Below are 15614 nucleotides of genomic sequence, written 5' to 3' on the forward strand. Positions count from 1 at the left end.
TCGCAGGCGCTGGGTAATTTTCCATTTCCTTGATCTCTGCCTATTCCGTGGCTCATATGGCCTGAGGAGCTGAAGCCAATCATAGGGGTGACACGTCCCAGGCAGCGCTGCCAGCCTTTATTAGGGGACGGGATTCTTGGCTCAGGGTCTCCACTCTGGTAAGCTTATGCTTTCCTCTCAAGATGCATTAAAGCTTTCCTGCAGAAGGATCCGAATGTCCTGTGTGATTCTTGCCGGCGAGAATATCGCGTGGGACAAATATGGGGCTAGGAAGAAACCTGGTGCCAGGGAAACCCTCAGGAATCCACAAGGATGACCCCAGCTAAGACTCCTAGCAATAGTGGAGAGTGTGACTGAACTGACCTTCTCCTGTAATCAGATTAGTGACTACCCTAATTGTCATCACAGAGCCTTCATCCAGTACCTGATGGAAACAGCTACAAAAAACCACAGCCAAGCACTGGACTGAGCTTTGGGAGTCCAGTTAAAAAAGGGGTGGAGAGATTATATGAGCAAGGGAGGGTCAAGATCATGATGGGGAAACCCACAAAGACAGCTAACCTGAGCTTGTAGGAGCTCATGGACTCTGGATGGACAGCTAGGGAGCCAGCATGGGACCAGCCTAGGCCTTCTGTATCTGGATGACAGTTGTGTAGCTTGGTCTTTTGTGGGAAGTAGTGGGTCCAGGACCTGTCACTGATTCGTGAGCTGGCTCTTTGGAACCTACTCCCTATGGTGAAATGCCTTGTTCAACCTTAATGCAAGGGGGAAGAGCTAGGGCCTGCCTAAACTTGATATGCCATGCATTGTTGACTTCCATGGGAGGCCTTACCCCATATGAAAGGAGATAGAGGAGGAGTGGATGGGGGGAGGGATAGAAGAAAGTGGGGGAGGGAATGGAAGGAGAGGAAGGAGGGGAAATTGTGGTTGGTATATAAAATAAATTTAAAATGATGAAAAAAATGCTGGCAAATCCAAATAAATACTTTCCTCCATCTCTCCAGTGTGAATATGATTTTAAGGATGGGCCATACCGGAAGTAAGATGGCACTGACTGAAGGCACAAAGCTAGGACGCCCATCATCACCAAGCCTCAAACTGATAACTATAGACTGTGTCAGGAAAATCAAATTTTCCATCTTACTTATTGAAAATTATTGAGTTTCTAATGAAGTGGTCAACCTGTATCATGATACATGCAAGCCTCCAGTGTCTTTATGTGAGTGTCTTAGGATTTCTATTGCTGTGAAAAGACATCGTGACCATAGCAACCCTTATAGAGGAAAACACTTAAATTGAGATGACAGTTTACAGTTTCAGAGGTTTGGTCCATTATCATCATGGTGGGACATGGCAGTGTGCAGGCAGACAAGGTGCTGGAGAGGTAACTGACAGTTCTTCATCTTGCAGGCAACAAGAAGTTGACTAAGACACTAGGTGTGGCTTAAGCATATATGAGACCTCAAAGCCAACCTCCACAGTGACACACTTCCTCTAACAGGGCCACACCTAATAATGCCATTCCCTATGAGATTATGGGGAGGGGAATTACATTCAAACTACCACATTCCACTCCCTAGCCCCCATAAGCTTGTAACAATATCATAATGCAAAATGCATTTAATCCAACTTCAAAAGTCCCCATAGTCTATCACAGTCTCAACAGTATTTTAAAGTCCAAATTACAAAGTCTCTTCTTAGATTCATGGAATGTCTGAACTGTAATCCCCTATAAAATCAAAATAAAAAAACAAAACAAAACAAAACAGATCACATGCTTCCAACATATAATGACACAGGATTGTTCTTGTGATATTTCATTCGAGTTGCCACTAATAACCACATGGACAGAGTCTATTATAGGCTGTTTTGAGATTTCATCTACCAATGGAATTAATCTGAAACTCTTCACTTTAGCCTCAGGCAAACTCTCCAGACAAGGACAAAATGCACCCACTTTCTCAATCAAATATCACAAGAACAATCACTAGACAACATACTAAAATTCTTCTCTTCTGAAATCTCTTTATCCAGTCCCCAACAGCAGTTCAAATAACTCTTAGCACCTCTGTCATCCTTGCTCCTACTAGCATGGCCCATTGAGCAGTGCTTAAAGCATTCCACTGCTTTCCTAACCCAAAGTACCAAAGTCCAAATTCCTCCAAACAAAAGCATGGTCAGGTCCATCACAGCCAATACCCCAATCCCTGGGACCAACTTCTGCTTTAGTTAGAGTTTCTATTACTATGAAGAGAACCATGACCACGGCAACTCTCTCTCTCTCTCTCTCTCTCTCTCTCTCTCTCTCTCTCTCTCTCTCTTGTGTATGTGGGTGGGGGGGGCGCATTGAGGCAGGGTTTCTCTGTACAGCTTTGGAGCCTGTCTTGGATCTCATTCTGTAGACCAGGCTAGCCTTCAACTCACAAAGATCCACCTGCCTCTGCCTTCTAAGTGCTGGGATTAAAAGCATGCACCACCACTGCCTGTCAAAGTAACTTATAAAGGAAAACATTTAATTGAGGTGACAGCTTACAGGTTCAGAGGTTCAGTCCAATATCATCATGGTAGGACATAGTGGTCTGCAGGCAGCAATGGTGCTGTAAAAGTAGTTGAGAGTTCTACATCTTGCAGGCACACACTTCCACAGTGACACATTTCCTCCAATAAGACAACACCTACTCCAACAAAGCCACATCTCCTAATTGTACCACTGCCTATGAAATTACAGGGGCCAATTACATCCAAACTACCATGGTAAGCAATGGGGAATGTCATTCTGTGTATATGTTTGTCTTATTGGTTTGATGAATAAAACACTGGCCAGAAACTGCCACTAGCCAACCATAGAGGTCTGGAGATCTGTATGGACAGGCAGGAAGTGACGTAGCTGGACAGAAAGAGGATATATGCAGGGACAAACAGGAAATTGCTCTCTTCTCTGTGGAGATGCTGAGCAGTCATCATGTAGCAGGCAAAGGAGTTGCAGGTCTGGCATTCCCAGTAAGCCAAGACCACATGGAAATACATAGATTAGTAGTTATGGGTTAATAATTAAGACAGAGCTAGCCAATAAGAAACGCTAATCACCAGCCAACAGCTTAATAACTAATATACCATCCATGTGTTTATTTGGGGCTCAAGGGTCACAAGGCCTGCCGGGCCAAGAAAAGTCACATTACAGGTAAGGAATTGTTTTTATTTCTCTACAGACTTGAAATCACAGGAGGATAAGCAGCAAAGAGGAGAAATGATTTGGAAACCGTGATCAATGCAATGACTTACTAAGGAAGATAATATGATGTTAATAAATCACAAGCTATTGTTTGGAAATTCTAATTACAGAACCACCAGTCCAAATCAAACCATAGTTGATCCTTGTGCTGGTTAGTTTTTGTCAGCTTGACACAAAATGGAGGGGCTGGGCTACCCAAGCTCTTAGAAGCCTAGAAGACTATGAGTGAGTCACAGACACTGAGCTATTAACCCTGGTGGAGTTTGGTTTTGCTTTGATCTGACTATTACTATTCCCTAGTTCTTCCCTTTTAGAATAAGAAAGTAGCCAGGTGGTGGTGGTGCATGCCTTTAATACCGGTCTAGAGGCAGAGGCAGGTGATCTCTGTGAGTTTGAGGCTAGCCTGATCTATAGTGCAAGTTCCAAAACAGTCAGGGCTACACAGAGAAACCCTGTCTTGGAAAACCAAAAGAAAGTATATAACTCATTTCAAATTTTATAGGAGCCCACAGTTGAGACTTTTAAAATGTTGCAAATTTTTTAAAATGTGGGACTATGTTTGGGCTAGAGAGATGGCTCAGTGGTTAAGAGAACTGGCTTCTCTTCCAGAATTCCCAGCAACCGCATGGTGGTTCACAACCATCTATAATGGGATCTAATGCTCTCTTCTGGTGTGCATGAAGACAGAGCACTCACATACATAAAAGGGGGACTATGTGGCATATTGTGATATTAACATGGGATCCTGGGATAAATAAGAAAGTAAAGATTAAAGTTTAAAAGTGTTTGTATGAAGTTACCCAAGGGTCAACTGTGGTGATATCTTGTTTGTACCTGAAGATCAGAGGGCAGAGCAAGGCACTAGTTAACCATAGAGATCTGGAGGTCTGTACAGACAGGAAATGATATGGCTGAGCAGAGAGAGGAATATAAGGTAGGAAGAGACAGGAGCTTGGACCTTTTTTGGCTGAGAAATTGGCAAGGTAAAGTGTGGCCATGGCTATGCTCCTTTGTCTCTTTGATCTTTGAGCATTTACCCCTATATCTGACTCTGGGCTTTTATTATTATTTGGGGAGGGGGACATTTATTATTAAGACCAATTAGAACTCATGCTACAGTCAACTGTACTGGTTTTTCTGTCAACTTGATAGAAACTAGTCATTTGTGAAGAAGGAACTCAAATGAGGAACTGCCTTCATCAGTTGGCCTGTAAGCATGTCTGTGGGGCACTTTTTAAATTAAAGATTGGTGTGGGAGAGCCCAGCTAGCTGTAGGAAGTGCCACCCCTGGTCCTAGGTTTTGTACAAGACTGCAAGCTGAGCATACTATGGGGAGCAAGTCAGTAAGCAGTGTTCCTTCATGGTCTTTACTTCGGTTCTGGCCTTGATGATGGGCTGAAATAATCCTTTCTCCTGTTGAGCTGGTTTTGGTCAGGGTTTTATCACAGTAGCAGAGAAGCAAACTTGGACAATCCTTTATAAAGATTTATACATACAATGAATTTAATAGTTTGCCTACCTTAAAATTAGTGTATTTATACTGAAATTATAAATACAAAAACTATAATCACCAAGTAAATGACCTCATCATTTTATTCCATATTATAACTGCATGAACACTGGTATATACAATAATAAAAATGCTGAAATTATAAAATGGCCTTAGAAATTAAACTTTGAAAGACTTACAATGTTAGCTTTTTTGTTTTATTTTGTTTTGTTTTGTTTTTTGAGACAGGGTTTCTTTGGTAGCCTTAGCTGTCCTAGAACTAGCTCTGTAAAACAGGCTGGCCTCAAACTCACAGAGGTCAACCTGCCTCTGCCTCCTGAGTGCTGGGATCAAAGGAGTGCACCACCACCACCTGGCAAAATGTTAGCATTATGTAATAGTTCTCTACTATGAAAAATATTAGCCATCTTTAGATTTTTCTCTCCTTTTGTAGCATCTTGTCCTGTCTCTCTTTAGTCCTTTCCTTTCCTCTTCCCACTAGGACTACAGGTGTCAGTCATATGCCAGACATTTAATACCTCCAACAGAAATGCCAGTTTGGTTTATTGTACTGCCAAAAAACTTGAGTAAACCCCCCCCCAAGATCTTCCATCGGGATCCTTCTGGGCCTGACTCATCTGTCTGTTCAATGGTACTTTAGTGTGATGTGCTCCTACACACATCCTCTGTGTGTCTGATCATGTCCTAATCAACTGTTCTTTTCTGACTGTTATCTTAAATCTATGCTTGCCTCCTTGTCTCTTTTAACACAAAATATGATTCAAACTCACAAATGTAAGAAATTCATCAAGCTGTAAATAATTTCAGCCAGTTCTGTGTTCTTACTGTCTGTATCTAACACTTGCTGCTCTGTAATGGAGATTCCCTAGTTTCCAACTAACCAAAAAGTCTCTTAAGGGAAGAAGGGTGTTTTCACTTTTTCTGTACATACCGCTCATGTGCCAGCACACTAGCAATGTCATATATTGTCCATTATACTTTATAAACTACAAATATCAGGAAATATGTTGTAAAATTTCCTCCTGTGTGTTCATCAGGGTGACATGATAAGCATGTTTTTGCACAGAATCTTCATTTATACATTTACAGATACAAGCAAAAAAAGAAAACTGAACATTCACCTTCACTACTTTTCATCTCAAATTGAAAATGCCCTCACATATAATCAACTAACTAAAACCATGATTTTGAGAATTAAATGAAATTAAATTCTAACAATGAAAGCCACCATGGTAACCTTGTTTGGATCCTAACTTTAATCAAATGACTATGAAAGAACATGCTTCAGATAACTGAGAAAATCTGAAGTGAATCGGTTATTACACCAAAGAATCATTAATTTTGTTATTTACTTATGTAAGAAAATATCTGTTTTTAAGAGAGATATCCTGTATCTCTCTTAAATGACCACAACTTTCAGAAAGGAAGAGGGAGGAAAGGATGGAGAAGCAGGAAAGAAAGACAGCAAAGGGAAGTCTGAGAGAGAAGGAAGCAGAAGAGATTTCATGAAGTGACTGGAGGAACAGCAACTGCTCACAGCAGCGAACCTGTAATGAGGGAAGAGCACACAGCTCTCTCTAACTGAATATGTGTTTGGAATGTTTCATGGTTAACAATCTTGTACATCAGAAGAAATCAAACTGAACTCAAAATAACCAGAAGTTAGTAAAAGTCAAATGTTATGCTATTACAGGCTTGGTTGTTCAAATAAGAAGTAAAAATGTTGACTACTTCACAAGAGCTTATAAAACACCACCAACAGCAGTGTCACTCTTTAAGAGTCAGAAGGATGTAGGTTTTGCTTATGAACATGCCACTTTGGTAAATTTAACATTGTATAGAGACACACAATAAAGGAACATAAACTAAATAAATATTTGCAAAAAAATAAATTAATTTTAGAGATCCTAAGGATAATTACTAAGACAAAGATGTTAATGAGCTCACCATTGTCAGTCCTAACTAAATACTTCAAACTGAACAACATCAACTGTAGGGCCATGGTGAAATGATAAGATCCATCTCTCTTGAAGACTCTCCTACACAGTACAGCTAGGTTATTTTGTTCTGTTGGTTATTTTTTTAAGCACACATTCAGAACCTCATTAAAAAGAAAAGGCATAACCATTTGCTGACATTAAATAGGAAACTCTAGGCACAGAACATCAGTTTTGCATTTACCTGTGTTTGCTTTCCCTCAGCCTTTTATCATGACTTTTAAGGGATAGTCGATATTAGAATATAGTCAGTTGAGAAGGAGTCTTTGACAGTAAGGGGATTAATATTTTTCTCTCAGAACAAATGTTATCCATCTATTGACTGAAGAGAACACCCTGAGTATAACTGTAGTACCCAGCTTGTAACATCTATCACAATAAGGACAAATCTAAAACCACATGCCTCAATGCTCTATATTGTGAAGCAAATTTAGTAAAATAGTCACTTGTTGCTTAGGTCTGCTTTTTAAAAGCAAGACTTTGTTGTCCTGATTCAAAAATTTTTAAATTACTTTTCTCATGTATGGGTAGAACTTAGAACCTTGAACTTAGATAGAACTGGACAGAACTTAGCTAGAACTTAGACAGAACCTAGAAATCAAACATTGCACAAATCAGCACCGATGTTGTTCTTTTAGTTATTTTAGCTATGAAAGTTGTTAGCTCACTCATTATTCTAGTTAATAGTATTTACAAACTCATTGTATCTAAGCAAAACTGAATTCTTTCCAAGTGAAAATCTATGCAGAATAAAAAGCCACACTATTTCAAGCAGTAAAAGCCAAAATTAAATCAAAGGTTTGATAAGATCCACAGACCTTCTGCAATCATGTCTTCCATCTCTGTGTCAGATGAGTTATCTGCATGCTTTGTGTTATTTTGTAGCTCTGGCTGCACACACACAGAATTCACCACCTGATTATCCAAAAGAGGCCTCTTTTTCACAGGTTGTTCTATCAGCAAAGATGAACGACTCACCTTTAAGTGAAAAAGAGAATGAAAATAAATCATCTGTAAAAATTAGTCAGAAATAGATGAGTCTAATTTTAAAATGACCCCTCTGGAAGAATGGTAGTTGTGGTATTCACTTACTCAATGATCAAATCCAATCATTAAAGGTAAATCATCAAGTAAAAGGTTCTATATATATACGCCACTGCTAGCCAGTGGCAGAATACATACTGCAGTGGCTGTCAAATTCAATGCACTGCTGTTTTAAGCAAGTAGCTAAAAGAAGTCTTAAAATCTAGTGATTCCTTACATTTGTAATATTAAAACAGAAGCAATCAGATTACCCTGCAAAGCACTGAAAGGGAAAAAGTTGCTGTTTGAATTGATTTATTTTGCAGTTCTGGGGATTGAATGCAAGGTTTTGCACTGAGATATACCCTCCTCTGTGTCTTTAGAATGTAAGATAGCTTTTCACTATGTAGCTCCTCTTGCATCTCACCCTCTGTCCAGTGCTGGGATTCTAGTCCTAGGCAATGTCCATGCCCAGTTTCATTTTTCACAGTACTATCTCTTTTGATCAGAGCCTTGAATACACAGGACTAGCTCTCTAATAAAAGGCTGTTTGTATCTGCAGACATTTTATGATTTGGTGGTGAAGATCAGGGAAACCACCATGGGTGTGTTCATCTTTGTACAGGGGATACTTTACCAGCTGAGCCTTCTCCCCAGCTCACACTGCCCCCAGAATGTGAGTGTGTGTGTGTGTGTGTGTGTGTGTGTGTGTGTGTGTGTGTGTGTGTGTGTGATGTGATGAGGAAAGGATTACTACAGCACATATGTGGACAAGAGAACAACTTTATGGAATTAAGTATGCTCTTTCTACCTCTACGTGGGTCCCAGGGGTCAAACTCAGACTGCCAAGTTAGTACAGAAATGGCTTTTACCTGCTGCACCATCTTGCTGGTGGCTTTTAAAAATACAGAAACACCAAATACACTGGACCTGAAAACAAATTCCTTTTGGCACATAATAATCAAAGCACTAAATATACAGAAAAGAGAAAGTATTAAAAGCTGCAAGGTAGGGGCTGGAGAGATGGCTCAGAGGTTAAGAGCACCAGCTGCTCTTCCAGAGGTCAATTCCCAGCAACCACATGGTGGCTCACAACCATCTGTTATGAGATCTGGTGCCCTCTGCTGGTGTGCAGATATACATGGAAGCAGAATGTTGTATACATAATAAATAAATAAATCTTAAAAAAAAAAGCTGCAAGGCAAAAGACCAAGTAACATATAAAGGTAGACCTATCTGAAAAACAGCTGGCTTCTAAATGGAGACTCTTAAAGCCAGAAGGGCCTGGACAGATGTTCTACTGACTCTAAAAGACTATGGATGCCAGCCCAGATTACTGTACCCAGCAAAACTTTCAATTTCCATGAATGGAGAAAATAAGACATTGCATGATAAAACGAAATTTAAGCCATATCAAGGGGATATAAATTGGAAAGGAAGAAGCCAAAATATCTTTATTTTCAGGTAATAAGATAGCAAACATAAGTGACCCTAAAAATTTCACCAGGGAACTCTTACATCTGATAAACACTTTCAGCAAAGTAGCTAGATATAAAATTAACTCATAAAAATCAGTAGCCCTCCTATATACAAATGACAAATGGATAAATAAAGAAGTTGGGGAAACAACACCTTTTACAACAGCCACAAATAATATAAAATATCTTGGGGTAACTCTAACCAAGCAAATGAAAGACTTGAATGATAAAAAAACTTTAAGACATTGAAGAAAGTATCAGAAAATAGGAGATCTCCCATGCTCATGGATCACTAGGATTAATACAATAAAACTGGCCATCCTACCAAAAGCAATCTACAGATTCAATGCAATCCCCATCAAAACTCCAACACAATTCTTCACAGATCTTGAAAGGAAAATTTTAAGCTTCATAGGGAAACACACACACACACACACACACACACACACACACACACACACACACACACACACACACACAATAGGATAGTTAAAACAATCCTAAATATAAAAGACCTGTTGGAAGTATCACCATCCCCGACCTAAATTGTACTACAAAACTATACTAATGAAAACAACATAGTATTAGCATAAAAACAAACATGTTCGTCAATGGATTCAAACTGAAGACCCAGAGAAATCCACACACCTATGGACATCTGGCTTCTTATTAAGAAGGCAGAAATACACACTGGAAAAAAAGATAGCATCTTCAACAAATGGTGCTGGTCAAACTGGATGGCTGAATGTAGAAGAATCCAAATAGATTCATACTTATCACCCTGCACAAAACTCAAGTCCAAACAGACCAGACTTCAACACAAGCCACATACATTGAATCTCATAGAGATAGTAGAAAACAGCCTTGAATTCACTGGCACAGAAGACTTTCTGAACAGAACACGATTAGCACAGGCACTAAGATCAACAGTTAATAAAATGGGACCTCATGAAACTCAGAAGCTTCTGCACAACAAAGGACACCGTCAATAGGACAAAGCAGCAGGCTATGCATGGGAAAAGATTTTTACCACCTGCATATCCAATAGAGGGCTAATATCCAAAATATAAAAAGAAACCACCCAAAAAACTAGATATCAAGAAAACAAATAACCTAATTTAAAGATGGGTACAGATCTACAGTGCCTAGCTCAGTCATCATCAGGGAACCTTCCTTCTGCAGCAATGAGAATAAATATTAAGACCCACAGCCAGACATTATGCAGAAAAGAGAGGGACCCTGGAATAATCAGCCCTAAATGGGGTATACCCATCAAATCCTTCCCCTCAGAGTTCAGGGAACCCTGTGGAAGAGGAAGCAGAAAGAATGTAAGAGCCAGAAGTAATGGAGGACTCCAAGCAAACAACAACCCTCTAAATCAACATGATTAAAGCTCGTATGAACTCACAGAGACTGAGGCAGCACGCACATAGCCTTCCCTGGTCTGTACCAGGTTCTTTAGTGTTTTTATGTGATCCCTTGGTTTACAAATGAATGGGTTTCTGATTTTTGTACCTTCTCTTGTGGGCTTTTTTTTCCTTCTGTTGGTTTGTCTTGTCTGACTTTAAAGTGAAAGTTTGCTTTATTTCATTTATTATCCCTTAGAAGCCTGTTTGTTTTCTAGTAAGAGACAGAAAGGGAGTTGATCCAGATGGGAGAGGAGGTAGGGAAGAACTGGGAGTATTAGAGGGAGGGGAAAACATAATCAGGATATATGTGAGAAGAAAATCTAATTTCAATAAAAGGAAAAATGGGGTACAGATCTTAATAGAATTCTCAAAAGAGGAAATCCAAATGGCTGAGAAGCACTTAAAGAAATGTTCAACATCTTGAGTCACCAGGGAAATGTAAATCAAGACTACTTTGAGATTTTATCTTATACCCATCTGAATTGCTAAGATCAAAAAAACAAATGACACCTCATGCTGGCAAGGATATGGAGTAAGGTGAACACTCATCCATTGTACAACTACTATGGAAATCAGTGTGGCAGTTCCTCAGGAAGATGGGAATTGATCTACTCAAGATACAGCTATACCATTCTTGAGCATATTCCCAAAGGATGCTTCATCCTACCACAGAGACGCTTGCCCAACTATGTTCACTGCTATTCTATTCCTAATAGCCAGAAACTAAAAACAACCTAGATGTCCCTCAACAAATGAATGTATAAAGAAAATGTACATTTATTTACACAATGGTATATCACTCTGCCATTTAAAAAATGAAATAATGAAATTTGCAAGTAAATGGTTGGAACTAGAAAAATATTATCCTGAGTGAGGTAACCCTGACCCAAAAAGACAAATATGGTATTATTCATTTGTATGTGGATATTAGCTGTTAAATCAATGATAACCAAGCTACAATTCATAGAACCACAGAGGTTAGGTACAGAATAAGGAACTGGGGGAGGGAAATAGGGAATATAATAGTTATGGATGGATGGGGCAGGAGACTGGAATGGGAAGATCAAGTGGGGCGGGGGAGGGATACAACAAAGGAAACACATGGGGAGATAATTAAAATTAAGGGCAATCTGAGGGGTAGTATAAAAACCTAACACAGTAGATGCCTCCTAAAATATATAGATACATATTTGAAGGTGATGTAAATGAAATCACCAAATAATAGGAAGACAGAGCCCCAACTGGACATCTCTAGTCACCAAATGAAGCTTCCAGTACTGGGATTGGATTACATGTAAGTGAGTTGTTGGCCAAAGTTGTCTCATGGAAATCCCCAAACAACCAGGCTGCTGCCAAGACTGTAAATTTCTCTCCACAAACTGACAACAAGGCTCCTTTGCTGAAGACAATACCTACACAGTTCACTGAACATGGAGAAGTTGAGCTGGTGTCTCCATGGAGCCTTCAGCCCAATGGTCTAGTATACTTGGTAAAGAAGGGTACTCTGAACGATGTCAAAAGAAAAACATAAACGCCACCCTAGTCACAAACCCTTTGATGTTCCATGATGTTCTCCCTGAAAGATATGCTAGTGCAATGGTGGCATAAATTGTGTAGGAGTAATCAATGTTGGATTTGACTTAAGGCCCAGTCCACAAGATGGAACCCGTACCCAACACAGTTTGGGTAACCAAGAACCTGAGACTAGATAGCCCAGGAACGTACAGCAAAATCAAATGTTCTATTTTTTTTTAAGTATTAAAATTACTCCTGTGGTATATAGGAATAAATACGACTATCCCTACCCCCCTCCAGCCAGACAATATGCTGAGAATGAGAGACTTGGTAACATTTCAGCAATAAACAAGGCTTCCCATCAAATCTCTCTCCTTAGGGCTCAGGAAAACTACTAAAGAGAAGGCAGAAAGAGTGTAAGAGTCAGAGGGGATGGAGGACACCAAGAAAACAAGGTCCTCTAAATCAACAGGATCAATGTACATAAGAACTCAAAGACTATGGCAACATGCACTGGGTCTGTACAGGTCTGCACCAAATAGGGTCCTAGAGCTAAAAGAAGTGAACACACGCCCTCATGCCTACCCTAGAAACAACTCCAACTGATAACCACTTGCAAATAAAATTTTAGTTTTCTCCAAGGGAGTTTCACTGCAGAAACAAACTACCCTTAAGGATAGTCTGCACATAGGCTGTAGGCCAACAGAAAGCAAATTCTTACAGTGTTATATCAGGGCTTTTTAAAAATTATCTTATTTTTTATTTTTATTTCATTTATGAATTTTTCCTGTATCTTTTTACACTACAAATCCTTTATATATATAAAAATGGCTTCCAGTTTAGTGTTTTTATGGGACTCTTGAGTGTGCAAACAAGTGGGTCCCTGAGTCAAATCTGTTTTGTGTACCTTTTCTTGGGCTCTGTTGCTTCTGTTTTGTTTTGTCCTCTTCTGATGTATTAGTTTTAGTCTTATCTGATCTTTTTTTTTTTTTTTTTACTATTATCCCTTAGAAGCCTGTTTTCTAATGAGACAGAAAGAGGATGGATCCAGATGGGATGGGAGTTTAGGAGAAACAGAGTAGAGGGAGGGGAAACCATAACTATGATATATTATGTAAGAATAAAAGCTACTTTTTTGTTTTGGTTTAGTTTTTGTTTTGTTTTGTTTTTTGAGACGAGGTTTCTCTGAATGATAGCCCTGGCTGTCCTGGATCTCACTCTGTACACCAGGCTGGCCTCAAACTGAGATCTGCCTGCCTCTGCCTCCCAAGTGCTGGGATTACTGTGTGCCACAACCACCTGACAAAACCTACTTTCAATAAAGAAAAAAAGTCCATACTTTATATATTTTATAGATAGGGGTGCTAATGGTCAAAGAGTTCAAATTACTTCTTTACAAAGCAATATTAAGGCTAGCACTCAAATCTTCTGACTCCTCAGCAACATAACCACTGTAATTATAGAACAAACAGAAACTCCTCAAACACTATGATGCTAACATCAACAACAAAATAGTCATTGTGTTCAGTATCATGAATACATATTTTAGAAATATTTTCAGGAAAAATTTAAACCAAGAATATGTACTGAATCTTTAGGCAAGCCCTCAGCTAATCTGGAAAGAATGCTGGTTACGGAATGGTGGGAGACCAAAGCTTACTGGAAATCTCTACAGAGGCTGGAGAGATGGCTTAGCAGTTAAATACACTGGCTGCTTTTTGCATAGGACCCTGGTTTGACTCCCAGCACTCATATGATAGCTCACAGCCACTTGTAACTTCAGTTTCAAGGGTCCAACACTCTCTTCTGACTTCTAAGGGCCACTGGCACATACATGGTACACAGCAGACAAAACACCCATCCCCATAAAATAAAATTTTTTAAAAATTAGGATAAATCAAAATTTTAAATTGAAACACTCATATTCATTTCAGTAACTTAATATGCCTCAAGCAAAACTTATAAAAGTAGTTCTATTATGCAATGCTGCTAATGGCCTATACTTCTAGTGGATGAGGAAACAATCTCATCCAGTATCAAAATAATACTACTTCTTGGAATTTATGCTAAGAAAACTATTTAAAATCTGAACAACTTACATACAAAAGTATAATATCCTCCTCTTGTGTGTGTGTGTGTGTGGGGGGTGCTGAAGACCTGAACAAGCACCTTAAACATGCTAAACATGCACCCTAACATAAAGCTGTACATTAAACTAAACAGTGATAAAATGAAAACAGTGTCTAAAATGATTTATATATTATAGCTGTCCATAGAGTAGAATACTGTGTCACCTTTCAAAATGTACAAAGATATTATTAATGCTTACTTATGAAGTAAAAAAAGAATTGTATATAAAATAATAATCTTGATTATGTGAATATACATGTACTGTGATATTATTATTTGTTCTATAGTTCAAGTTTTAAACTTTTGGTTGTGAGCCTAGCTTTTAACGGCTAAGCCATCTCTCCAATCCTAAAGCATGTATTACTTATATAACATGGAAAAGTAAAGTTGTAATTGTCAGCACAGTGGTGATAATAAGTAATAGCTATGGATATTAAATGCCAAGTACAACAAAGAATAATGCTAGCGTATTTAATTCTTACACACCAAAAGGGCATCTCCATCAGGCAGATAAGCAAAATTAAGATCAGAAATGGCTAGTACAAAATGTCTCAGAACCTATATAGAAAAATACATAGAAGATCAGACAGTCAAAATTCTATACTAAAAAAAAAATCAACCTTTAAAATAAGATTATATATATTTTCTTAGAGAACAATAATAAACAATTTTTTAAGATAGTGTTATATGGCTGAAATAATTTTTAAAACAAAAAGCTTTCTACTTACAGGAAATGGCTCCAATCCTTCCTGAATCACAAAGCCTTCAATAACATGGGTCAAGATCTGTGGTTTGACAATAGCCTGTGGAGGCTTGTTTTCTAGGTTGGGAGTGCTGCTGGCCATAGATGTGCTACTGCTCCTTGTGGCAGCAGCTGGAATTAAGAGTGGTGGTGGAGGAACAGAGCCATGGGCGGGATCTGATGGTGACTTAATCACTGAAGCACTGACTGAGGCCACAGCAGGCAACTCCACTTGCTCTGAAAGAAAGGGGAGTGATCTTTAGCCATCTGCCCTGCAGAGATGGAAGCTCACTTAGATCTGCTGTTTTCCAAGTACATTATGCTCACTGTCTCATTTAATCTGCACAATACCCATATAAGGAACAAACTAATATCCCCATCCTACAAACATACACTAACATGCTCAAAATTACCATCTAAACAGTTTTTATTACCCCCATAAAACATGAAAATACCCTAAATATCATTTTCAAGAATAACTACAAAAATGGCCAGTTGAGATTGTCTGCTTTTAAACTATACAGATAATAAATACCTTACATTCCTCTCTATTCCACATAGACAAATACTCATTTGAA

At 38.9% G+C, this 15614-nt stretch overlaps 1 protein-coding gene across 9 annotated transcripts in view; it reads right to left on the minus strand.

Annotated features, from left to right (window-relative positions):
• Phc3 (polyhomeotic homolog 3) overlaps positions 1-15614 on the minus strand; it is a 79967-nt gene that overhangs the window by 19329 nt on the left and 45024 nt on the right. For all 9 annotated transcript variants that reach the window (XR_004772095.1, XM_027392050.2, XM_027392049.2 and 6 more), the window contains 2 exons: positions 15023-15273; positions 7558-7717 (listed from right to left, as the gene is read on the minus strand). Coding sequence is in view for 8 of the 9 variants with exons in the window: in XM_027392050.2 (XP_027247851.1) it covers positions 7558-7717; positions 15023-15273 (411 nt within the window). In the remaining variant the exon portion in view is untranslated. The remainder of the gene's footprint in view (positions 1-7557; positions 7718-15022; positions 15274-15614) is intronic.

The sequence above is a fragment of the Cricetulus griseus genome (genome assembly GCF_003668045.3).
Source record: "Cricetulus griseus strain 17A/GY chromosome 1 unlocalized genomic scaffold, alternate assembly CriGri-PICRH-1.0 chr1_0, whole genome shotgun sequence".
Classification (NCBI taxonomy): Eukaryota; Metazoa; Chordata; class Mammalia; order Rodentia; family Cricetidae; genus Cricetulus; species Cricetulus griseus.